The 27,069-nt window shown below is 33.2% G+C and overlaps 1 protein-coding gene across 5 annotated transcripts in view; it reads left to right on the forward strand.

Annotated features, from left to right (window-relative positions):
* LOC135840860 (rho GTPase-activating protein 20-like) overlaps positions 1-27,069 on the forward strand; it is a 363,692-nt gene that overhangs the window by 305,544 nt on the left and 31,079 nt on the right. For all 5 annotated transcript variants that reach the window (XM_065357586.1, XM_065357591.1, XM_065357590.1 and 2 more), the window contains 3 exons: positions 9,044-9,142; positions 13,402-13,566; positions 14,197-14,414. In XM_065357586.1, the coding sequence (XP_065213658.1) occupies positions 9,044-9,142; positions 13,402-13,566; positions 14,197-14,414 (482 nt within the window). The remainder of the gene's footprint in view (positions 1-9,043; positions 9,143-13,401; positions 13,567-14,196; positions 14,415-27,069) is intronic.

Raw genomic sequence — 27,069 nt, forward strand, 5'->3', positions numbered from 1 at the left:
TTATTATATGTACGAGCAGCATCGTCGTCGAATGTAATATAGGAATTTCTAGGTCATTGTTGATGACATAGAGGAAAAGCGTGACTGAGTTTACATGGCACAAGGCACACGTTAAGTTACACGAACAGGTAAAGATAGCTACCTTTGAAGGTGTCGTACTCGTACTATGTAGTATAAAGACAGAGAGAACCACGTACCCCTTACCCTCGCTCCTTAGTGTCATCTTTTGTTTATCAATTCATCTGTAAATTGACCGAAGCGCGTAAAGTGGCAAATCATGTTTTGTTCGGTATCTGAAAAGATTGATATTTGGTGGTATTTTTAGCCTCTCTATGATCAGCCTATTGTACCCGATGGAAGTGGAAGTGGAAATTTTTCGCATTATCAAGCGTGTGCAGTGCACTCTGCAGTGCTTGTGCATGTGGCACATGGCACATGAGACACGAAGAAGTGAGGAGAGGACATGACCTTATGACATTTTTAGATAAAACTCGAGCTCGATCCGATTACACCATTTTGTTATATTTTGTTACCATATAGCGATGTAGCTGAGATAATTTTTCGACTTGGCCTGCCGAATCGGGGTCGTGTAAATACCTGCTCCGAATCTTTTATCATCCATTGTGGTCTACGCGATATGAGATTTGCCATATTATACTCTTACTCGATTTTTTTTCATACACACATATAGCTTCGAGTTATTTGCATTACTCGACGTAGAGGAAAGGTATTGTGTGTGGGTAACTTTGTACATGTACTTACGTACTCAAAGGAACAAAAAAGTCTCAGCTTTCGTTTAATTGGAAATTTGAAAAATTAACCTTTTTAATTGAATAGGTGTACTACGATGATTAGAAAGTATCTATTTGAACACGAGCCTCATCTCTGCTGTTCTCTATATAAGTAGGTACTTATAATAAGTAAGAAATTCAGGTGAACGAAATGAAAAGTTGTACGGATTCCGAGCAGAGGTTTTTATTTCATTTTCAACTCGCTTGATTGACACATGACACGATTTATGGGCTATACTACGGCAATTTATATAGGTTTTCAATTTTATAGGTTAATACGACTACTGACACTTTCTTCGGTGGTGATAAATTCACGTTTGTTGTGGTGTAGTGTGTGATGTGATATTATTATTCTACGGTGTGGTGTGGTGTGAGCAATTTATCTAAACGAAGCTTATAGGTACCTGAGTAATTACACCTTCTAGTACGAGATCGGATTAAATTATATAGGAATTTGTACCCAGTCGCGCTTATATTATGAAGTATGTAGGTAAAGATACAGTCGATCCAGTTTAGGTGAAATTATCAATGAACGAGATACTACGAGCTGTTCTTAAGCGGTGTTATTAAATGGTAGTCGAGATTCGCACTTGGGAATATCGAGAGTTTTGCAGAAATTCTCGTTTAACCCTGAATTCATTTAAGAGGAAATATTATAGCTGCTTGCTCGGCTTCAATTTTCATCTCCAGTGTAATTATTATTTGCAGCATTAGAAGCGACATTTGAACGATGTGGACGTGGAGTGTGGATGGTTATTGGTTAACAAGGCTGGCTACTTTCTTATGATATTCCTCTTCTCTGATTTCCACTCTTCCTGATGGAAGACTTGTGTCGGGTTTTAACGCTAGTCGTGTAATTTTATTAACCCTTTTGGTGCATAAATGTGCCTAATTAAAGGAGGAATTTTTGAAATTTTTTTAAGAAATAAGGGTTAGTGAATGATTAATTTGAGGTTTTTGTGAGAAAATTACGTTTGAGATTGCGGTTCAATATCTACAAATTTTGAAAATTGAAGTGTTCCAGACTGATGTCATTGCGAATTCTTTGGACAAAGGAGCATCTCCCAACTGACAGAAATGTTTCTATCCTAATAAAGCTAAATTAAAGAAACATGCAAAAATATATGACATCAGCCAAGATTTCAGGTATTAAAGTGCACTTTTAAATTTTTGATGAATTTTTCAAAATCAAATTTGGGCCAAAAATAAGTAAGGGAAAATCAACATTTTTCTAAAAAGCTGAAAGTTGGCATAAAATACGGTATGACACAAGAGTAGTGCTCGGTGGCTTTTATTTCCAAGTGGAAAGAGCTAGCGAAACGAATGAAGGAAGCGGCGTTGAGTAGGCAAAAATAAGGGATTTCAAAAGCGACCTTGAAAATTTCATGCCCCCCCCCTTCACAGGGTGTCCATAAATTGAAAAACCGGTTTGGTCAGAAAATTCAAACTGGTTTTTATTGGGCCAATGTATTCTACACACTAAGGCGATAAATACGTGTTATGAATTTTTTGAAACCGGTTAATAAATTTGCAACCAGTTGACAAAAAACATCCAAAAATTGTAGACAGAGAAAAAAGCTTGCAATAAAAGTTGTAGAGCGTGAAAAATGACACAATTCTGTCTTGTCACATTTTGAAACCGGTTTATTGGTTCGTATTTAGCAACCAGTTTTTGACAATCGCCTAAAAATTGGAGATGGAGAAAAAAAGCTTGAAAGAGAAGTTGTAGAACGTAAAAAATTGAACCATTTTTGCTGATTGGATTTCGAAACCGGTTCATTAATTTGCAACCAGTTATCAAAAATTACCTAAAAATTGGAGATAGAGAAAAAAGTTTGGAACAAAAGTTGTGGGGCGTGAAAAATTACACAATTCTGTTCAATCACATTTTGAAACCGGTTCATTGGTTCGCATTTAGAAACCAGTTTTTGACAATTACCTAAAAATTGAAGATTGAGAAAAAAGCCTGAAACAAAAGTTGTGCAGGGTAAAAAATTGAACTATTTTTGGTGATTGGATTTTGTAAATCGCTAATTAATTTGCAACTAGGTAATTTTTGATGGCTTGCTACGAATTAATGAACTGGTTCTAAAATCTGATCAGCAAAAATAGTTCAATTTTTCACACTCTACAACTCATGTTTCATCATGTTTCAAGCTTTTTTCTCTATCCCTAATTTTTAGGTAATTTTTGATAACTGGTTGCAAATTAATGAACCAGTTTCAAAATCTGATCAATGAAAATGATTCAATTTTTCAAGCTCTACAACTCTTGTTTCAAACTTTTTTCTCTATCTTCAATTTTTAGGCGATTGTCTCAAACTGGTTGCTAAATTCGAACCAATGAACCAGTTTCAAAATGTGATTAGACAGAATTGTGTAATTTTTCACGCTCTACAACTTTTGTTTCAAGCGTTTTTCTCTGTCTACAATTTTTGGGTGTTTTTTGTCAACTGGTTGCAAATTAATGAACCGGTTTCAAAAAATTCATATCAGGATTTTGTCGCCTTAATGTGTAGAACACATTGGCCCAATAAAAACCAGTTTGAATTTTTTGGCCAAACCGGTTTTTAAATTTGTGAACACCTTGTGCATGGGCATGAAATTTTCAAGGTCGCTTATGAAAGCCCTTATTTTTCCCTACTCAACGCCGTTTCATTCATTTCGCTTGCTCTTTCCACTTGGAAATGAAAGCCACCGAGCACTACTTTTGTGTCATACTGTAGTAAGAGTAACGGTCCAGTTTTTTTACCCTCTCTAGTCCCCCCCCCCAATTTTGTGAAAAATAATATTTTTTTAGGTTTCTGCTTTTGTTTAAAACGGCGGTACATTTTTTTCAATATGTTTCACTCTTGAAATTATAGCTTGAAAAATAAAATTTCTCGTCAATTCGTTGACAAATTGGAGGAGAGGGGGATTTTTTTCACATGTTCGTCTACACATTGGTAAAATATCTCAAAAGTGCAAAATTTTCCATTTTTTAGGTTTCTGATGGTATTTTTGCAATAAGTGTAAAACTTGTATTCTTTTTTCTCGAAAATGGGAAAAAAATGCCAGTCCAATTTTTCGATATGTTATCTTACATGAAAAGGACTAAAACTGAGATTTTTTTCAGAATTTACACCCATGAAGATCATGGTTATATTTAAATTATAAGTTTTTAAATTGATTTTTTTTAGGTTTTTGAAAGTGGCAACACTGATTTTGACATCATTCGTCGATAACTCTCTCAAAGTACTACAATTTGAAAAAAAGTTCAAAACTCTATATCACGTACAACCGGAGAAATTTGCAACTAAAATTTTCCATTTTCGGCCATTTTGGAGAACTTTTAAGCTCCATACTCCGCCAAAAAAAATTGAAAAAAATATGTTTGATTTGCGTCATTTGTCATTGTTTGATGATCTCTACCCATGATCTGATTTTTAAAAAAATAGGAAGGCCCCTCGTGCAGAAATCCGCTGATTTGACATGGAATGGAATGACCCAATTTACCTTGAACATCATTTCAAAAAAAAAATGCAATTTTTCTAATTTTTAAATTTTTTTTTTCAATTTCTCAAGCAAGCCTCAATTTATTCCATTTTTATAATATTTTTGTAGTTTTGTACCTATTTTTAAAAATAGCTCTTGTGTTCGATAATTTTTTTAAATTCAAAAACCACAATTCCCGAACACCCTGTACTTCAGGTACCTTCATAATACCACATGTAAACATCGAGTATTTAGCATTTCGGCGTCATTTATATGTGTACATCTAGATGTATCAATGTACATAATTAATCCAGTCCGACCGAGCAGCAACACTCGACAAATCACGTCTGGTATCATTACATATCGAAAAATTACAAGACAATAACATTCAATTAACAACCTCGGCTCTCGGGACACATTCCAAAGCTTATCATTTATATTGAATCATTGCCATAGAAGGCAAAGGTTATAGGTAATAGTGAACATTATACACTCGAACATCGCGTCGTCGTCGCCACCAAGTCAATACTACACAATAAGGAAAACCTAACGTAATATTTCATATATCAAAAAGCAAATGAATACTTATTTATGCAAAACATACATATAAAAATGTACAAGATACTACAGTAATTATTTTCTTCATTTTTTTTTCAAAAAAAGAAGAAAAAAAGAGTGTAATATATGTATTTAACATCAAAGCATACACCTAATAAAGAAAAGAAAAAAGTCATCTCTCTATGACATAATTTAAAAAACCGATAACTCGGTCAACTAGCTATAGCACACTACACGTAATCTTAAATTTCACTTAGTCATATCCAATTTGAAAAATTTTTCGCCAAGTAATCCTAAACCGTGAAATCAACATAGGGTCTACTCTATCGAACTAGAGAAGCAATGTCCTACAGTCCTACATTGCCATTTCACCACAATCAATACCCACCAAGTACCTACAAACCGAGTGTGATAATACACCGAGATTCTACGTGCATCGCCATAAGTATCACGTAACATTACACACAAAGGCAACGAGGTTATCATTCGTCAATACCTCTGTCTCTCTCTTAATTCTCATCACTGCACTAGGTACTCACTCAAACATTGGCCAGCTTCACCAATCACCACGCGGTGATATTTTTTCAACTCATTAATTAGCCAATCTCATCTTCATCGCTATATCGTTTAGTACCTACGTATGTACTTGGTTGAAATTGAAACTGAAAGGAAAATTAATCGATTATGCTCGAGGCTCAAGCTCATACACAACTACAAGCAGCCCGCGATACTTGGAATGCAAATTTTACCTCCGGAGTTGAAACTGAGATGAGTATTAAATTGCTCGAATGTGCTATTAGCTGCTCTACCGAGTAGTACTTTCGATTATTGAATCATTTTAACGTTGTTGCTTGAATATACTAATATTGTGTACACCCGGTAGAGAGAATGAAGACCGCGGCGAGATTAGATTAGCAGCTTGATCACGTTTACATAATGATATCATCGGTAAACGTATAGTACAATGTTATACAGGGTGGACCATTCGTAATAGGTAGTTTTAAAATTTTCAAGTTGCATAAAAGAAGATTCGGAGACTTGTGGTGGGATTCTAGGAACATGCGTTGGGTTCCTCAAACTTTAAAGTATTAATTCAAGTTTTTCTATTGATCAAAAACTCTGTAGTGATCTTTGAGTTATAAAAGAAATGATGAAAAATGAAAAAAAAAAATTGAAAAAAGTTTGAAAATAGAATTGAAACAAATAAATATTGAGAAAAAAATTGTAAAAAAATGAGAAAAAAAATCAAACTTGAGAACGAATAATTATAGGTATCCTTTCTTTTAATATCACGATTTGTTTTAAAATACCAGCTTTATGTACTCTTCGCACTTCTCATCAAGAACCTTCATCTCAAAAATTTTTCGACAGCAGCATGATTTTTTGGAAAAAAGTTTAACCAAATTTTAATGTGAATTTTGGCATAAAACTTTGAAAGGGATCCTCTCATGCTACAAGTGAGGAACGTTTTCAAATTTTTTGAAAATTATAGGGCAACATTTTAAAACTCGTGTTTTGGAAAAAAATTAATTTTTCTTCCTTTCCACATCTCTTATTCAAGAACTCTTTTTTGTGAGGGAGAGGAGGAGGGGAGATCTACCTCAGAATTTTAGAAATGGATTCGAGAGAAACAAACAGTTTTAAATTAACTCAATAATTTCAAGAAATTTTTATTTCACCCCCCCCTTCTTTCCATTATTATTTTTTCATTTTTTGAGCAAAAGAATCAAAGTACAACAGGGTGTTTACCAGATTGTGTAAGTCAAGAAAAAGGTCGCGAAATTCGAGAAAAAGGTCGCGAAAGTCAAGCAAAAGGTCGCGAAAGTCGAGAAAAAGGTCGCGAAAGTTGAGAAAGAGGTCGCGAAAGTCAAGAAAAAGGTCGCGAAAGTTGAGAAAAAGGTCGCGAAAGTTGAGAAAAAGGTCGCAAAAGTTGAGAAAAAGGTCGCGAAAGCCAAGAAAAAGGTCGCGAAAGCCAAGAAAAAGGTCGCGAAAGTTGAGAAAAAGGTCACGATTTTCCTCAGAAATCACTAAAAATCGTCCCGACTTCCAATTTTTTCATATTTAGTTTTATACATTTTTTATGTAACATGGCAACTATTGAAAGTTGGTCACACTCCCCCCCCCCTCCCTCCCAAGTGTGAATTTTATTGGGAAAACCGTTTTTTTTTGTTTTGTTTTTTGTTAAAAAATGGGAAGCACTGGGTAGGTACCGAGAAAAAAAGTTGCGAAAAAGGGTCGCTAAAAGTCGCAATTTTTGAATATCAAATTTTGGTAGACACCCTGTACAGATTTAAAAAGTTGGAAGTAAAATTTCATGTCAAATTCAATATTGAGAAAAATTTTGATTTTTTTTACCCACTCTCCCTTTCACATGAGAGCAGATTGAATTTTTAAGGCAAAAATAACTCGACGAAATTGATTTTTAAGGATCTACATTCACGCATTTTAGATTTGAAGATCCAAAATCGCACATTTTAAGTCACGTAGATATGTCGACAATTTTAATATGTATTATTTACAAAAATTGCCATCGTCACCCTTCTTCCTTTAAATTTAGGTGTTTCAAAATTTAATTCAACTGTAAAAAAATCAGAACTAGGTACTCGTTCTCATTCTTTTTTGAAACAACTTATCTTTTAAATTTTACTAATATCACTATAAATGTTCCACCCTTCGCTTATCTATTTGTTAAGCAAGGTAATTGAGGTACTTTTAGAAAACCAGATAAAACTTACATGATTTTGTTATTGGCTAAATACATTTACAGCGCTATTACTGCGCGTAAATCTACTGCATACACATTATTAGGATTAAGTATGAGCTCAACTTTCCAACGTCAACAAAAATAATCACTTTCATTATGAAAAAAACAAGGCTTAATGAAATTTCCAACTCATGAGCCACTTACTCGTGCTAATATTTAGACAAATAATAACACCGATATCGTTTATCGCCTTCATCTTGTGCAATGGTACCTAAATTGAAAGATAAATAAATAAAAATAAACTATTCATCGGAAATCAGAGACGGAGAGAAATTTCAAATACTACAAAGTTAGGTAATCGGTTTCAAAAAATGAAAAAAATCAAGAACTGGAGAAACAATGCAGTATTTTAGCGTATGGTAGTCAAAGGATTGGAAGAAAAGTTATCTTTTGAAAGATTAATTGGTTTCCTGGTTGGTCAGTAAGCTTGAATGACCTCTGATTAAAGGTCAATTCATATTATCCGAAGTTTCGAGGTCTGTAAGCGAAACATGGATGATTTTATTGAAATTTTCCATCGAAGGTATTTGTGATTATTAATTAGATAAGAGAACCTTTTGAACTGACACTCTCTGAATTAAAAAAAAAACAAGTCAGATAAAAAAAAAAATGTCATAAAATCCTGGTAACTAAAATTTTGAAAACCAACGTTCATTTTTGGGGTTTCAACAAATTTTTGAAAATTTAAAAATTCAAATAAAGCTACTTTTATAGTGTGAATTTTTTTATAAAAGAAGTACCTACATTGTGGATTTTTTTTCAAATTTCAAAGTGTGAATAATTATTTCATTTTAACCCTCTTCCCTCCAAACTTCGAAAATCATCTATAGGGTACCTAAAGTACCAATTAAGGCTCGCCATGCCAGTTGAGATTCAGTCATCAATTGGGAGTGATACTGAACAAAAATTATGGATAATTTTGTCATATAAGTATTTAGTATATATGTAGTTCTAAAAATAATTTTTGGCCAAATTATCCAAATAAAAATTCCTGTTGGTAATTTTTTCCAATTATAAAAATCAAAATCACTCTCCCTTTCTCACTCTCAGTTGAAAAATTTCTTTTTGGAATCCCTTCTGATGACCTCTCTAGTGAGCCTGGAAAACCAACTACATACCTACTTTGAAAATGCTGAATGTCATGCACCTCACCTGCTATTATCTATTAAGGATGTTAAAATAGTGCAGCATTGGTGGCCGGGTTAAATGCATAGGTAAATGGTTCAAGAGTACGACGATGGTGGAATTGATAAGGCTTCCATTTAGTAGCAATAGGCATGAGGTATTCGCGTCGCCTAATTATCATCGCGGTGCGTTAATATCTAACTAAAATTTATTATACATAATATCAGCTATAGGTATATAAGTTAGAATCGTGTACGTATAGCAAAGGTATAACGTATAATTTTTGTATTTGTGTATTTATCTCTCTAACGTTTGTGTGTATTTTTATCCAGGCGACGAAGAGAGGACAACGGGAAAGCGATTTGGAGCGTATACAAGATCTTTTCCCTAATGACTGTCTGAGATTATACGACACAGAAGCTCTAACAATGGTAAGTGCTGCATCTCTATTCTCTCTCTAGACACACATTATCAAGTTATTATTAAAAAAAAAGTACAACAACGTATATCCTTATCAGTTACACTATACTTCGGTTACGCCACTAAATATGGTCTATGATGCATTCATCCTTGTTTAAAAATGCACGTGTAGAGTACCTAGATGTGTTTTAATTGATACATGTACCTGGGTAAGAAACTACATACAAAAATATACGTAAACAAGTAGTATAGTGCACATATTATGTACATCTCGTACAAGAAACAATAATAATCCGTTACTCAATGTGGGGCAGAAGGTAACATTACTTACAAGAGTTTACAACTATTAAACGAGTAATTGTTAATTGTAATAATGTAACCGGCGTGTGCCTGCGTAACGATCTAAAGGTGCCATTTATAGGTGTTGTTTACGTTTACCTATATATTTTTCTCGAAAGATTTTACAATTATATTTACCTACATATCTAAATTTATAAACGTGTCCGGAATGTGTGCAATATTGTACACGAGTAGGAGTATTTCAGCTAGACATAGAGACTAGAGTCACTTTAATGTTACCTTATATTTGCACCCTCACTCTCACTTATACAGAAAATCGCAAAGTAAACACCTCTAGCTCTTTTTATCCTTTCGTCTGAAAATCATTATTTATACATTTTGAATTGAATCCAAAGTGGCGCGATTTTTTCGACCTTTCAATAATACATTTTAAAGGTTTCAAAAAAAGGTGCCATTTATTGATGTAAGAGGATAAGAGAAACAACCAGGCAAATACAACTATTAATCCTGTAGTAGATTTTCCATCCTTTTAGAGATGCATTTCTATAATACTATACTGGTGCTAGATATCTTTATTTTGTACCTACTCGTGTACTCTTATCTGTGAAATGGAAGCTGTGGCATGAAGGATGACATTCGATAATTCATTTAAAATGTGTGGATGTGGAAGAATAAAGGCTCCATTCTCTATAGGCCTATGCACACTGTGTTTGTGTAGTCGGTTTCGAAAAGTAGTCTGGACATCCTGGAACCTCTCACCTGTGTTGTGCTCACCTGTGCTGCCTATATTGGCGCGTGGATGTTTGATGTTGTTTGATGGGAAATTGATGGTGGGTTCGATTATAAATTTTTTAAGGGATGGTATTATTTTGCATAAATGATATACTTAAGTACCTAGTTTCGAGTTGATTTCAGCTTTTCACGCGTTTTTATTTTTTTTTCAAGTGGTGAGGGAGGGAAAAGGGATAGATTTTCTTGAAAATTTTCAATTTTTTTTTTTTGAATTCGTAGCTTTAGGGTTAGTTTTTCAATACTTGAATGAAATCAAATGGATGAAATTTTTACTCAATTCTAAAATTGAAAAAGAAATGGAATACCCTTTTTGATTTATTTATGTTTTTTTCTGTATTTTTCGTGATCCAGAATTCCAGAAAATTAATATTTTAAAAATGGGAATGAAAAATTTGAGTACATGGATCAGAAATTAATGGGAAAAAAATTGAAATAAAGAAAAATATAGGCTGTAATCAGTAATTTATTTTCCTGTGTGTTTTTTTCAAAAAAAAACAACAACAGTAAGTACTATTCTTGTGCAAAAAAAAAAAATAAATACTTACTTATTGAGATTTTTTTTATTCAATTACCTCAATTTTTGAAAAAAAAGTAAAACTACTTTCCTACCTGTTTATTTCTTACATTTTTTTTCAATTTGCTAATCATCCTCTGCATAAGTGAAGAGAAACGGGGGGGGGGGGAATCAAAAAATCAGTCATAGCCCCATTTTGGCAACCTAAATTGCAAAATCAAAGCTCAGGATTTTTTCCTTACTGCATTTCGTTTCCTTCTTAAATAATTCAATGCGATTAATTTTTTCAGCAGGGAAGTATGGTGACGTTTTGAGAATTTGCTCCCTCTCTCTCTCCCTCCTTCCTCCTTCAGGGCATCTTTTCTTCTCTCATCTATCATGATGATTTTTTACCTTCCAAGAAAAGAAAAAAATTGAAAATTTGAAGGAAGGAAACGGAAAATGTCGAAATTACTTACCTAGGGGAGTAAAATGACCCCTTAAAAATTTTCCGACCTTTCCCATTCGTCCTTTACCTCTTATCATGATAATTGAGTTCATCTGGCTTAAGCTGAACCCTTTGAGTATGATTGGAAAATCTGAAAGAAATGAAAACTACAAGTAGGCATGTGGAATAAAATTTATTTGGAATTTTCTGTCCATTCCCCTTCCTTCTTTCACCCCTCATGGTAATTTGGTGGATATTTCCGTGGACGTGGCGAAAAAAAGTTTTAAGTAGGTACCTTACCAAGTGAGTAAAATGAAATTATGCATTCAGAATTCTCCTCCTCCCTCTTTCTCGATTATGAGAATAGCGAATCTTCAAGGAGATAAGAGCTAGAATAATCGAAAAATTTGAAGAAAAAAAATCAAAATAATTTTGAAAGTACTACTGAACTAGAATAAAATCAAGCATCCAAAATTTTTCTCCCTTTTCTGCTTTTCTTCATCACGATTCGAAAAATCAATAAATCTTTCGATTAATTTTCACTGTCCTTGAATTTAGACTAATTATTGTGAATAATTCATCAAGCCTTGAAACTTTTTTGCCTAATCGAAGTAAAACGATAAATTTTTTCAGTAAGTAATTTTTGAATCAAATTCTGCTTAGAAAAACAATTTTTGTCAGTTTTTATTGTTTTTTGGAGAAAAAAAACATTTTTTAAAAAGTAGGTACGTCTTATTCAAATGTTTATATTCCTACTTTGAAAAAAAAATTAAGTACAAGTACCTGCAATAATTTTCATTTTTTTTTTTTTTTTCATCTAAAAACTTTCAAAAATTAAGCTGGTAGATTTCAGTAGGGCTTATAACCTTTTAGAAGAATTTTTTCACATTTATATTTTCAAAAGTTTCATCAGAGTTGTTTTTTCGCGTTTATTTTTCACTTTAGAAAACATATTTATACTCAAAACTTAGTTGAAAGAGTTTTTTAAGGGGATGAAGAGGGAAATTTGAGCACGATATTGCTATTCATATCCATCATGACCAGCAGAGAAAATTTTAATATTTTTCAAGGGTTACAAGGAATCTTTGTGTTCTACGAAGAATTTTGATTTCTGTAAATGAAAAAAAAATGAGACAAAGTCACCAAAAAACTGAATATATTTTTTTTTCAAATCAATTTTTAATAAAATAGGTAAATTTAAACTTTGGATTAAATTTAATTTTTATCGTTTGAATCTTTTCAAAAAAAATCATAGAATCTTCGTTAATCAACAATTTTTATTACTGAATTTTTTCTAAATTTTCTGAAAAAAGAATGAAAGTGAAAATTTTTTGGTATCAAAATCATTGTTAGACATTTTTTAAATTTTTACAGTGGTGTGATTTAAAAAGTTTTCAAATGTTGTAAAACATTTTTTTGTGGCAATCTTTAACGTATTTTCACTATAGAGCTTGAAGAAAAATAATTGTCCATACTGTTATGCAACATTTTCCTCTCTACCCCCCCCCCCCCAATCACAAAGTCTCAATTTTTTGAGCTAATCAGACTCAAAATAAAGGATTCTGAATTCTTACTTCATTCTAAAAGTTGTCAAAGCTAAATTTGAAATCAGTAAAAACTTCAAGTGTAAAAAAAATAGAAATTCAATCTAAAAACCTGTTTTGAAAATTCTAAAAAATGAAAAAAGTAAGAATTGGTAATCTAGCAGTTTATTTTCGTTTTTTGACGAATCTTTCATTTAGGTATGTAGGACACATTGAACCTTATAAATTGATTCGTTGATGTTTCGTAGTAATGTTTTGGTAATAAACTCAACTGATTGGAATTTTTATGTATGTAGAATTTGGGATAAAAGTAGAAGTAGATACTTGGTATCAACATTCAACACTCGCTCACTTGGTAATAGGTTTTAATCCAATATATGGCGAAAGAAACACGCGAACGAGTGTTTTTTTTTCACTTTTTACGACAGTAGAAACAAATCGCCAGCAAAAGATTTAAAAAAAAAATCGCGAGGGTAATTAAGGGAAAAGTCGTTAAGAAAATATTGCTCCATACTGGAACGTTATTTTAAGTCTTGGACGTCAGCCTGGAATGAAAGGGAAAAAAGGGTTAGAGGTACACAAAACGAATCGTAGTACTTTGTGATGTCAAAATAATAAAGAAATTACCGACGATGAAGATATCGAGTTAATTGAGAGATGTTCATTTAGTATGTACTTTTATGTGTATTGCAGAAGGTCAAAGGCCTGATGAGAAAAAGATCCGGAGCTGCTGCCAGACTTCAGAGAGCACTTTCCACCAAATCATTACGATCGGAGTCGCCTCCTTCGCATAAAACACCTCTGAACGGATCCGAACAGAGAACTTTCTTGATGGAAGCTCCAGTTCAGTTCTCCAGTGTAAGTATTTTCCATGTACCTATTTTCAAGGCTATACTTATACGATTGATAGGTTAAATCTGCGCTGAATTAACAGGATGATGAGAGAACATCGCTTAAGAAGGACGACAAAAGTTTGTTTGAAAAAAAAAACTGTCGCCTGGAGATGTGATTTTTTTCGGGGTTTTCTCGGAATATTTAGCTACGAGTATATGAAAAGAATTTAGAAATTCGGTGTAAAAGAAGAGATTTCTACTTTTCTAGGAAATCCTCGATTCGTTTGCATAGTCTCGTCGGGCTCCGACAGTATTTTCAATACGTTGATTGTTCCAGTCGCAAAGGCTCTCGCATATACATATATGCAGATGCACTAAATCTTCTCTGGTCAAGTTTGATGAACTCGTGCTCGAGATAAACGAGATCCTGATAAAGAGAACCCAGGATCCTCTTCTTTTGAATAATAAAATAAAGAAATTCGTAGTATTTTTTCGCAAAGGTCTTTACACTCGTAACATTTCAAAAAAAACTGGTCCTTTTATTCTTCTACCTACTTACCTAGAAAAGTAAAAGAATAGAAGGAATAATGTACGTACAAATACAACGATTAGTATACCACTTTGGTCATTTGTTTCTTCTTTTTTTTTGTCACAGGGTGTGCAAAGCCAAGACCGTCACCTGTTTCTGTTCAATGACCTGCTTTTAATAGCGAAAGCACGCTCTGGCGGTAATTTCAAATTAAAGGAAAAAGTCAGAATATCAGAAATATGGCTAACGAAATGCTGTCTGGACGATGTCAGTGAACTGAACAAATCCGAAGATACGTCTTTTGTTATGGGATGGCCTACTACCAACCTTGTAGTTACCTTCAGGTATTCATTGTTATTGTTATATATTTTCGCTTGCTCGTTCGCTGCTCTTTTTTTTCTTCCTTTATTATTTTTTTTTTGGGCGACTTGGAATACTTTACTATACATATTGTTCTTAAAATTTGAAAAAATTGCTAGGTTTATTCAAACGTACTCGTATGTGCCTATCTATACAATAACTAATGATTGTTCGCTGTTCGAACCCTAACTATGTATGTTTTTCTCACTCTCTCGACTCTCTCTCTCGCTCTTTTCCTAGAGTTCTTTTTCTTTTTCAATTCGTGTTTCCTGCCACGCTATGGCGAGAGAATGTTTATGCACCAAAATGGACCTTTTATTATAGGCTATAGGCAGATCGTTAATTTACATTTTATTTAATTGTGCTCATCGACAACCAGATGAATGAACCCGTAATGTGTAGTATTTCCAATACCTACAAATTATCATTGCGCCAAACGTGAATTATATCTTGGCAGAACGCAAGCACCTGTGTTGTGTATCTGTTTCTGTATATCTCGTGTATAAATATGTAGCAAAATTATACCCATCGTGATTGCCATTTTCATCCACTTAATCGTAATTTTTCAAGCAATTGTATGCGTGTGTGTGGTTTGCATTAGGTAGGTCTAGGTGGGTAGTACGTGTTTTTTCAAATGTCAGAGAAATGGTACTTAGTAATATGGATGTAGAGGATTGAAAGTTGGAGGGAAGGGCAGAGGGGTGATTTTTACCATTCGTTATTTCATTGATTTACGATCTCAGGTGCTTGGAAGTAATATTCAATTGCGTCGAGTATATAAATGACCAAATCACGATTTGCCAATTTCATCCCTCCGCCTCCTATTTTTTTTTTTTTTCGTTCGTTGTGGAAATTTTAACATGAATGTAGCGTGGTAGACTAATGAAATGCTTCGGAATTTTTAAACCTCAATAATCATTGCCAAACGTGGAGCAGATGAGTAAGAAGAGTCGTTCTTTTTCTTATCTCATAAAATTTCTACGTTATTGTTGGTTTTCAACCATTTGGAAATTGAAAATAAGTTCAAATCATCTCAAAGTGCACAACTATGTATTAATTGAAGAAAAAATATCCATCGTACTCGTAGATCTAGATCCTACTCAGAGTATCATTAGAAAGATTTAATTCGTCTGATTAAAAGCCTGAAAAATTTTGAGCTGAAAAAGCATCGTCCTGTCCTCTCTTCTCTTCCTTTTCATCTCAATATCAACGAAAACATTGAATCGTTTTAGTGTTTTTAGTGTACTAATGTTAAAAGTTTTCGAATTAAACTTCTTTTTTTTTTGCAATAAGATGACGAGAAAGAAATTTCTTATTGAATCAAAAATAATTTTTTAGAGAGAATCTAAAGAAATCCTATTGAACAAAAAACCCATGAAAAATCCCTTTCAATTTTTTGCCAATTTTTTTCAGTTTTTAAATTTTCGAATTTTTGTTCAAACAAACTGAATTTTTGGTTAAAATTCGATATTTTTTGGTGAAAAATGGATACTTAGTTATAATAGGTACTTACCTGGCAGAAATGATTATTTTTTGCAAAAAATTAACAGAATGATTATTTTTGCTGAACTAATTTTTTTGGAAAAAATTTCAACATTTAAGATCAAAATAAACATGTGATACAAAAAACATTCTTTCCAAAAACTAAACATTTTTGACAAAACTGGCCATTTAAAAAGTTGAACAATTCAACAAAAAGATCAACATTTCTGACAAAAAAAAAAAAAAAAAAAAAAAAACAATTAAAAATGATTACTTTTCCAAAATTCATTAAACAGAAGAGAAGAAATAATTACTATCTCTCCAAGTAGACCCAAATTCAATGTCTATCCCAGACAACCCTTCTGAAATCCAAAAATTCAAGACCCTACTAAAAAAACACCAACCTAATAAACCAAATCTAAACCCCTCTCTCCACGGGTGTAATAATCCTGCAATTATAAACACCCCCAAAAAATATATATATCAAAAACTATCCACTATTTTTGACAGACAAAAAAATGAATATTTTTGACAAAAAATGAACATTTTTGACAAAAAATGAACATTATTTTTCATTTTGACAAGAAAATGTGCATTTTTTTTTTACCAAGAAATGAATATTTTTGACAAAAAAATCATCATTCTTGACCAAACAAATTGAACATTCTTGACTAAAAAAATCGACATTTCTGACAAAAAGTGAATAATTTTTAACAGATGAAAAAAATCAACATTTTTGACAGACAAAAAATGAACATTACAAAAAAAGTTGACCAAAAATTAAACATTTTTGACAAAGTTGAAAAAAATTATTTTATCAAAAAATGTGGACATTTTTAATGAAAAAATCAACACTTCTGTTAAAAAACATAAATTTTTGGAAAAAAATTTTGTTTTGAAAAATTAATTCAGTACTTACTATTTTTGACAAAATTAACTTTTTTGGGAACTAAATCAACATTTTTCATTTTAAAAAAAATTTAAAAAATTAAAAAAAATTCAGGAATGATTGTCTTTGGAGAAAGGTGACAAAAAATGATTGTTAAGAACGAAACATTATTAACCAATACTGAACATAGAACATTTTTTATCAAAATAGACTTTTTTTTTTTGATTGAAAATGAACATTTTTGACAAAAAAGTAAAACAACGTGATTTACGAAATGATTGTGTCTGAAAATAAAAATAAATAAAGTAAGCAACATTTTGTGGTAAAAAAAAAGACATTCTAGACAAAAAAATTATCATTTTTAGCCAGAAATGAGAAATAAACAAAATGATTTTTTTTAACAAGTGATGATTTTGTTGAAAAATGAGGGCATTTGCCTCTACTATTGTCTCTTGATCATTAGTTTTTCGAGAATATGTATTTTACTATTAACAAATTGTAAGGTTGAGCGTTTGAAATTTTCTTCAGACTATCTCAAAAGCAATGCCTTTTTGTATCTAATGAAAAAAACAAGAAAAAATTTGAAATACTTATTCCATCACAGAACGTATGTAGAATTTTTGGAAAAAACTAGGACATCAACAAAAAAATAATAATATGTACAAATAAACAACGAAATTATAGGGCATTAAATTTTCTATCAATGGAATATGTAATTCATTTTGTTTTGAAATATATTTTGAGCTGAATTACAAAATTCAACTTCAGTTACCTAATTGTTTATGTGATGCATTTAAAAATTTTGTTTTCAATTTCAATCTTCATCTCGAAAAATTGATTTTCGAGGAAAGCTAAGAGTCCTACGAAAAAAACCGAAGAGAAAAAAAATTCCAGAGCATGAAATTTCTCATTTTTGAATGTGACTAGCTTTTTCTTAAGAGGCTTGATTTATTTCCGAAATATTTCTATAGTAAAAATTAGATTGCAAAAAAGCAATCTCCTGTGACTCCCGAGCAAAGAAAAAAAAACCTCAGAAGAAAAAATTCTGATTTTCAACATGCAACGTTAGGCATAATTTTCCAAGTTTTTTTTTTTTCTAAAGGTGTCTTAATTTTTGATTCGATGAATAGCAGGTTTTTACGGACCACTGAACTGGTTTCAAAAATGCGAATTCCTAGAATCTATAGTCAAAATACACTGTTTTTATATATTTACATGGAATGTGTATAATTTTAAGAATTCCATAGAAACGAGATCATGACGAGGAAGGGAGGATATATTTCACACTACTGAACCGGTTTCAAAAATATTCGTGTTTAATGTTTTGTTTGAATAAATTGTTCCAATGTGCGCAAATTATATAACTTTGGCATATTTAATTCAGGGAAAATTTTTCATAACATTAGAAGTGATGGGGTGAAGAGGAAGAGGGAGTAATCTATAGCATTGAACCGGTTTCAAGTATTTATTCAATTTCTCATAAAAAAATTTTCAGAGTATGCCTTCTGCTTTGTCTAGTTAAATGCAATTTTTCATAATTCTAAAAGTGAGTCGAGGGGAGAAAAATTTAATTTTATTACATTCCTGTCAAGTTATCGACTCTACAACCTGTGGAACCTGTCATATCGAAAGGAAGAAATTGTCACATCAGTTACCATAAATCTCGACTTCGGAAACCAGCATCTGTTCAAGGGCAAAAAGAAAGCTCGTCTAGTACAAACGGTAAAAAATTCAAAAACTCTGTTCCATCCTAATATATCCCTACAGGTCTTTCGCTAGGGCTCGATACAAAAATAATAATCACGAATCTCCGATTCACCTACGCTTCTATAGCTTCTACAGTAGCCCACTCGATGTCAGCAGGTGGAATTCGTACATCGTACGCTTCGATGAAGTTTTAATTTATCTTTCGAACGATTTTATTTTTTAATACCCATGTCATTTTATACTCTAATGCAAAGAAGACCACTGGAGAAAAAAAAAACTCAATCCGGATAGTAACCTTAGGACAAGATACCCATACCATTCTATAGTGTATTTTGGCACGCATTCAAAAGTTCACGACTACCCAGTGTTGCTGTATAGGTAGTCATATCTACCCAACGTGTAAATCTGGATGGATACTTTGTAAAATTACCTACTCTTATATAGTTAGATGCTGTACAAACTGTATCAAGCCGAATAGTTGAAAATTGTCTGCCACCGGTTGATTAATTATACATGAAAAGCGGTTGCCGGTTCGCCCACGAGCTTCGGCCAGTGCCAGTGCTATGGCTACCTGGATTCGACCTGTGGTGGACACGTGGTAATCTGCTTATTAGCCGTAGATATATATACGAAGGCGAAACGATCAAACGAAGACCAACCGTAGCGAATTCGAGTTCGATGAAGAACGCGCTTGTTTTCTTTCATGTACCAGAGTAAAAAAAAATACGTATAGAAAAGGATAAAAGATGAAATTAAATTTCATGAATTATGTCCTATGTGTAAATATATTATACATAGCTGATTACTGCTCGTATGTATAAGCCTTGGACTTGGAGAATGGACGACGAGTTGGAGTTCAAGTTGTTGTACAACGCGAAAATGTCGCAGCCGCGATGAAATTCCTACGGTTCGAGAAACGATTAATGGTGTAAAATTTCCCGTTGCTTGGTTGATTTTTCTAATTTGAAATTCCTTCTTCCTTCGCGAGTTGGACGCGGAAGTCTTCGAGACAAGTGTAATTGCAAAACGTACAAGTGTATGGTACATACAAATGTACTATAAATACCCTATCCTATGCTATAAATTGCATCTACGTACGTACGAGAGAGAGAGAGAGGCGAGAAAACCAACACATAAGCATACGCAAATAGCCTCGAGAGCTATTTCGCCATAAACGTTAATGTGTAATTTTTCAACGTGTTTTTAATATTGTTTCCACGATGGCCAATTATATTGGCGTTAATTCGCTAATTACCAGGGTAAATATGTACGCGTAATAGGTCATTTATCATACTACACCATACCATGCAGACGAGCCATCGACCAAGCCGAAGCTAAACTGCATTCCCCCTTTTTTCCTCCTCTCCCCTGATCCATGTACATATAAAATCTTCTTGCTTACGTACTCGTGTCCGATCCAAAGCATCAATTTTTCATCCCAGACGACCGACGAACAATCCATCATTAGCTGAGGCTGCAGAGCTTTGCTTTTACCAACATCTTGTTAATTTTTTTAGATTTTTCATCCCCCTTTTTATCATCATCGAGTTCGTTTTTTTTTTGCCTCGCTTCTTCCTTCTTCATCTATCGTCACGTGTTGTAGTACATTTTCATTCTTTCTGCTTTTTATCCTGTCAACGAACAAATTTGTCAGACTGAGCTGTCCTAATCCGGAATAAATCTTGGACCGATTTATGTTACCGGATAATTAATTACTTTTTTTTTCAACTTCGAGTCGTGTAGATGAACTAGTTGGGTAAGATCGTAATATAATAATATCGAAATTTGATTTTTTTTACTCCATAAGGTGGGTTGATTGTGTGTGCTGATGATGTTAGTAACCAGAGATTTGGTAGGAGGGGTTGAGAGGAGAAGAGTGTTTAATGGCAATTGTATGTTTATAAGTGATTGAGTGAGACGAGTGTTTGGATTTCGTGGAGTTGATTTATACATTGATTGTGTTGAGGAGGGTTGATTGATCGAGATGATGATTTTATTAGATAGATAGGGAGGTTGACGAGGGTGGGCTTATTTGCATAGGATTTTCCCCCCATTTTTAAAAAAGTAATTTACCAACATTTTTCATAGTTTGAAGGGCCATTTGAAAAATTTTCTCAATTTTTTTTTTTTTTTTTTTATTCGAGTATGAATATTTTTAGTTTTATTTTTTATATACATTTTACGAGATATTTTTGAAAATAATTCTAAGTTTTCATCTCCGAAAATTTTTGATCTTCTTTTATTGCATAAAAATATTCTAAGTTTCATTTTTCATAATTTTTTAATCCCTAAAAATTTTCATCAACATTTCTTTTTGCCTGATGAATTGATTTATGGATATTTTTGGCTTTATTTTTCTAAACATTTTACGAGATATTTTTAAAAATTATTCGGAGTTTTCATCCCCCAATTTTTTTTAAAATTTACCTAAAACTATTTTTAATTTCATTTTTCAGAATTTTTTGAACCCCTAAAAAATTTCCTCAACATTTTATTTAGCCTGATGAATTGATTTGTGAATATTTTTAGCTTTTTTTTTCTATACTTTTTACGAGATATTTTTGAAAATAATCCAGAGTGAGTTTTCATCCCTGAAAATTTTTCATCTTTTTTTTTATTCACCTAAAAATATTTTTAGTTCCATTTTTCATAATTTTTTTAACCCCTAAAAATTTTCCTCAACATTTTATTTTGCCTGATGAAAATTAAAGTCGCAAAAATGAGGACTGCTCATCGTCATCGTCAATGTTCTCTGGCTCACCTTCATAATTTTTCAAATGAATTTCCAGTTTTGAAAATGAATTATTCATTAGACCAATTCGTGTCATTTTTTAATAATTTTTAATTTAGTGCGAATCGAATCCTTTCATTTCCCTCAACCCTCCTCCCTTCCCTCTTCACCACCACCCCCCTCATTCTTCATCACGGTTCATACTTCATACACTTCAGCATTATACCTGCGGCTGCTTTTTAGCTCAAATTAATTCCGAAAAGTCGAAAACACTCACCTCACAAGTGATATAAACTCGACTTGAAAATTCCTTTCTTTATAATGCTAATTATTTGCCTTCTACGAGTAACTCGCTCCATTAACATAGAAAATGGTCGTAAAATAAAGAGAAAAAAATAACTCATAAATCAATGGGCAAATTTTTTATCACGCGAAATGTTGTTATAAACTCGTAAGATGTACGGTTGGCACGACTGGCTGTGAAATCTTCAATGAAATAATCGCGCGTATCAGTGTATCTTCTACTTTTGCCAATTTTCTGCGCTACAAATTCGTCTATTTACGCGGATTTTTTTACACCATAAAACGCCTCATTAACGTTTAAATTGACGGTAATGAAAAATAATTATTTGTACGTTTGCTGCTATTGCTACGATGAATTATTACTCATCTTTAAGGCACGGCGTAGGTCGACTAGGTATCTGGTATCTGACGTGAGTTGTAAGTACTTGTAGATAGAAATATGACTGCTGTGAAATTGTTTTGCTGGGAATTTCCTTTTAGGAGAATTTTTTCAAGTGGTTTTTTCAGTAGTTTCGAAGGGGTTTTACTTTCAGGCAAGTGAAAGAGGAACAGAGGAGTATTAATGATAGAGAGGGGGGGAGTAAATTAGCTATTTTAGTTCGAGAAAATCTGAAATATGATTTTATCACAGCTTTCTTTCTGAGGATTAAAATTTTGAAAAAATGGCCTGTCGAAAGTAAAAAGTTTTTTGAACCTGCTGAAATGGAAAAAATTCGCTTATGAGGGGGGTGTTGTGTTGTAATAATTATATTACGCTTTGAAAATGGTGATTTTTTCACAAACATCCCCCATCCATCTCTTTCCATCCTGCTAAAATTTAAAAAAAAAATACAAATTTTGATTTTATAAATTTTTGAATTTTTGAAAGAAAATTACCTGATGTTTTGTTGCCAATTTTTGACTTAAATTCAAATTTCTCAAAATTTTGGAATTCTTAAACATAAAATCGGCATGTACTTGAAAAAAAATTACTTCCTATGTTCTGCTGAGAATCGTTGCAATTTTTTATCACAATTATTGAAATCTTGATCCGTAGCAAATTCCTCAGACTATTTATCGAAAATGCATTGGTCAGAAAAGGTTGTTGAAAAAGCCCTTGGGCTGCATTTTGAAAATCGTAAGAGCTAAATTGATGTTGGTGATTTGAAAACTGACTGATGAAATTTAATAGACCCCTCCCCCTCCTTACCCCTCTCCTAGTCCTTTCAATGACGTTGAAATCATTTTTCATCATTTAGAGTGGTGATTTTCATCAATTTTGAGCCAATTGTTTTCAAATTTGAAAATTGTGCGATTTTTCCAAAGATCATTTTTGGGTCCTGAGAATGAAAGCTGGATCTTCCATTTTGATCAAATCTTGATATTATGAGAATTTAGTGAATCAGAGCTCACTTTAAAGTGATCAGTTGAGCTGTAAAAATTCTTTGAAATGGTCTTTTAAGGCTTTATTATTTTTTTTTTTCACTTGTCTGGCTCTATTTCTAGGGACGATACTATACGGAAGTTTATTGAGTGGTGGAGGGGGGGGGGAAGAGGATGTTCTACTGAAATTTTTTTGACTATATATCTAAGGAAAAAATACCAACTTTGCCAATCGCTTTCAGATTCATACGACTCATAAAAATTTTAATTTTTTTTTTTGATTTTCGAGGGTCCAAATGTGTTTTTTTTCACCTATTCAAAGGCCAGAAACAAATTGACCCGAACGAAGGAAGGGCGAAAGTTTTTGAAAATTTCATTTCGACGAGGCCTAAAAACGATGTCTTTTTTAGAAAGTTGATTTTGAAAAAAAAAAATACGACAGGCGTGAGCGAAACGAGGTGGCTGAATCAAGCAGCAAAATCTACGATTTCTCTCCAAAGATCATCATGATTTTCTCAAAGTAAAAAGCCCAGAAAACACTTGTTGGTAGGTATATAATAAATCACAAATCGTGAATTTTGAGCAAAATTATCAGCAAAATTTCGCCATCCGAGAGGCATAAAATTTCGCCATTTTTCACTTTCATTCAGCAGTCAATCCCACACTCTCGATTTCTAAGGTGTCCAGCCTACAGGTATTCCATTAGCAACCCGCTCGAGGCTCGAGCCGAATCTCTAATACAATAAATCATCCATATAAAAACACGAAGAAGAAGAAAAAAGTGAAGTAAAAATTTCGTGAATATATCTTAATTATCGTAATTTATCAGATTTTTAACGACTGTAATATTAATTCAACGTCGTCTCACTCAGTAATAATAGTGTAAACGTTTTTGCGCGTTTTTTTTTTTTACGTTATCTTTATTTCATCATTTACCTATACGGTGTGCTGGTTCTTTTAACTTGTAATAGGTAAACATATAGCCTGGGGTTAAATTACACTTTATTTATGGGTTTTATCGAACACCTGTAAACTTATTATTGGTAAGTAAGGTGTCGAATAAATTACGATTTACCGAAAAAAGAAGAGAAGGAGAAGAAGAAATTGCTTCGATATAACCGAAGATAATAACTATACAGTCGAGTCGTTTGAAGAATAAAGAAAAGACTATGATGCCGTGGCCATTGCCGTGGCCTATGTTCGATCTATACGATTATACTCTATTACGAGTACCTACCAGGATAGGTAGGTGCCTAATCGAACAGTTTAAATTTTCATTACGAGAGGTTGGTTCGTTGGAAACAACTCATTAATCTTGGTACCTGGCTGCGTCACGTTGACCTAGTCAAATTAGGTAATAGTTCATTGAATCGGGCACCGTTTGCAGCGTTTGTCCTGTCCGCATTTGTTTTTGTTTTTTGTATAAAATTCACCTCACACGCATCGACGTCTTGAAACCAGGTTCCTAGTATGAATTTCCGGCTACGATGCATAGAATTATGCTAAACGATCAGCAAAGGCGACACGGAGCGAAGTAATTAAATCACAAATTGATATTCGCGGCGTGAAATTATACCTACATAAATACATTGTGCTGCGGTATATAAGTAATTAACGGGGCAATGCAGATTGTTTTAAAGCGATAGATTCGACAGTTAGAGAAACGATTATGCTCATAGAGATGAATGGGAATGAGAAGGGAGGTTCCGGAGTTCCAAGGAAGATGCTGCACTCTCCTCATGGTTGCGATCGGATGAGAGAAAAAAAACACTTTTATAACGGTTCGTTGAAGAGCTCTTCGCGAGCTGTAGAGAGAAAAGTGTTGTACAAGTCAGTGAGTTTTCAAATCGTCGACTTATTTCGCTATTTTAAAACGGTATCTTTGTGTTTGTTTACGCTATATCAATTTTTTTTTTGCTGTTTCCTCTTCTGCTCCATCGTATCATTGGCGAACGTTTTACCATATTATAAGTATATGTATAGACACAGGCGGCTATTTCAATTGATTTTCAGTTTTAATGGCGTTAGCTATGCGTCTTTTTGCTGGCGTTACATACACTCTGATGGTCAGAGATGCTGCTGAGACTTTAGTAGCGAAAAATCAGCTACGAGTATTTCAACGTGGTGTTGGTTTTATATGTATATTTTTCCTCTACGCACTCAATACCTTTTATGTACATTTGATTGGCTGCTCGAAGCTCGTGAAATGCGCTTACATAGGGTTTTTTATTATACATAATACGCTGATACGTACAGAATGAAATAAGAAGAAGAAAAAAACTACTTGATGGATGATAAAATTTATAAAGCTAGCATTAAAACGCTACCGTTGCAGTTTGTCCATTTGCAGATTGCTTGGCTGCCTATATAATATGTAGGGTTTAAGTATAGGTACTTCTTATCTCGATATTGAAGAAATTAATTACGCGTCCGTCTGCGTCTTTATAGAGACTCTAGAGACTATAGGTATAGGTATTCCCTTATAGGTATCTGCTTGTTTACCGATTATGCTGGCATATTTGCCACCACGAAGCACATTTTTGTTTTATGGTTCTTCGAACAAGGAGCATCAACATAGCAGATATTTGCATCGAGGAATTTCCCCAGCTATTGAAAACCCAACGAACGATCGAGCTGGAAAAATATTCGTGTTGGGATCGAATTCGCGAATGCTCCGCAAAAGATGACCAATATTGCCAACATTGAACTTTGATAATAACATGTCGAGTTACGTACATTTTAGTGAATCATCCCACGATTGGTAGGCTACGCGAGTAATGCAATACGAACGACAAGTCTTCCATGGTATGCGGATAACGAATACCGGAAAATTTTTATCGGTTATTGGGCTACTCAGTCGAGCATCTTATAGGTATACTCGTACCTGAACTTGATACCGGGCTTAACAAAATATGTACCTAATCGAGTTGTGAAAAAAATCGTGTGAAAATTTGGGATACCTAGGTAGGTTTTTGGGAGCGGTGCTTTGTGTGAGTTTGGTATGTTCAATGTTGAGTTTCGTGTTGGGCTTAATTGAAATTTTGGAATTGGATCGCGTATCTTTGGGTCAAATATTTTTTATATAATTGGTTGTATTAGGTTCGGGTGTTCTCATGTTCGTGGTCTCACGATCAAAATCGTTAATTTTTTTTTTTTTTGGAACGAAGATGAAGGAATTTGGGTTACCTGTAAATAGTAAGTAGGTACCTACATATAAAAAATTTTAAATTCTTAAAAATTCAAAGAGAGTGGTTCATTTTGACATGGTAATTTTAGGGTGGAAGTTAAACAAAAATGTTGGAGGATTTTGATTTTGATTAAATTCATTAGTGACCTTTATTCTAAGTTGAAAGTCGCGTAGAAAAAATGTCAAAAATTTCTTTTTTATTAGAAATTTTTGCTTACAAAATTCTTGCAGGTTTTTTTTTCACCAAAAAAATTGAGAAATTTTGAAGCTGATCAATACTCATCTCAAATAGAGTAATAGGACTTGTCGCTGTTGCAGTCGCACTCCTTTAGAGGAGATACTTAGCATATTATATTTCCATCTATATTTGCAGTTTCTAGGCTATCTGGTAGTTTCTTTCAGGGTCTAACAGGGAGAGTTGGCCAGTGAGCATGTTGTTAACAGCTCCAATCATTTCCTCCCTCTCATCATTCTTCCTTGGATTTTCCCTTGTACCGCTATCACACTGGTTCAGATTGAAATTTAGCGCATCAAAAATCAAAGCTTCTGTATTGTAAACTTCTAGATGTGTAATAAGGGGTAATTTGAGGCGCTGAGTTTATTTTTGACGTTATTTTTTACCCTAACCCCAAAATGGGCCCTCAAAGGGAGGTGCTGAGTGGCAAATTTTTGAATTTTTTGTGTGGGGTGTCAAAATCTACATATTTTTGCCTTCCAAATTCGTTTTTAACATCATTTTTTACCCTAGCCCCAAAGTGGGTCCTCAAAGAGGGATGCTGAGTTGTGAATTTTTGATTTTTTTCAAGTAGGGTGTCAAAATTTACATACTTTTGCCTTTCCGATTTCGTTGTACCCTGGCCCCAAATTAAGCCCTCAAAGAGAGATGCTGAGTGGTATATTTTTGAATTTTTCGAATGGGGTGACTAAAATATACCTATTTTTTGATGATTTAGACTGTATTATGTAAAATCTAAAATG

This window comes from Planococcus citri, chromosome 3 (assembly GCF_950023065.1).
Source record: "Planococcus citri chromosome 3, ihPlaCitr1.1, whole genome shotgun sequence".
In the NCBI taxonomy this organism is placed as follows: Eukaryota; Metazoa; Arthropoda; class Insecta; order Hemiptera; family Pseudococcidae; genus Planococcus; species Planococcus citri.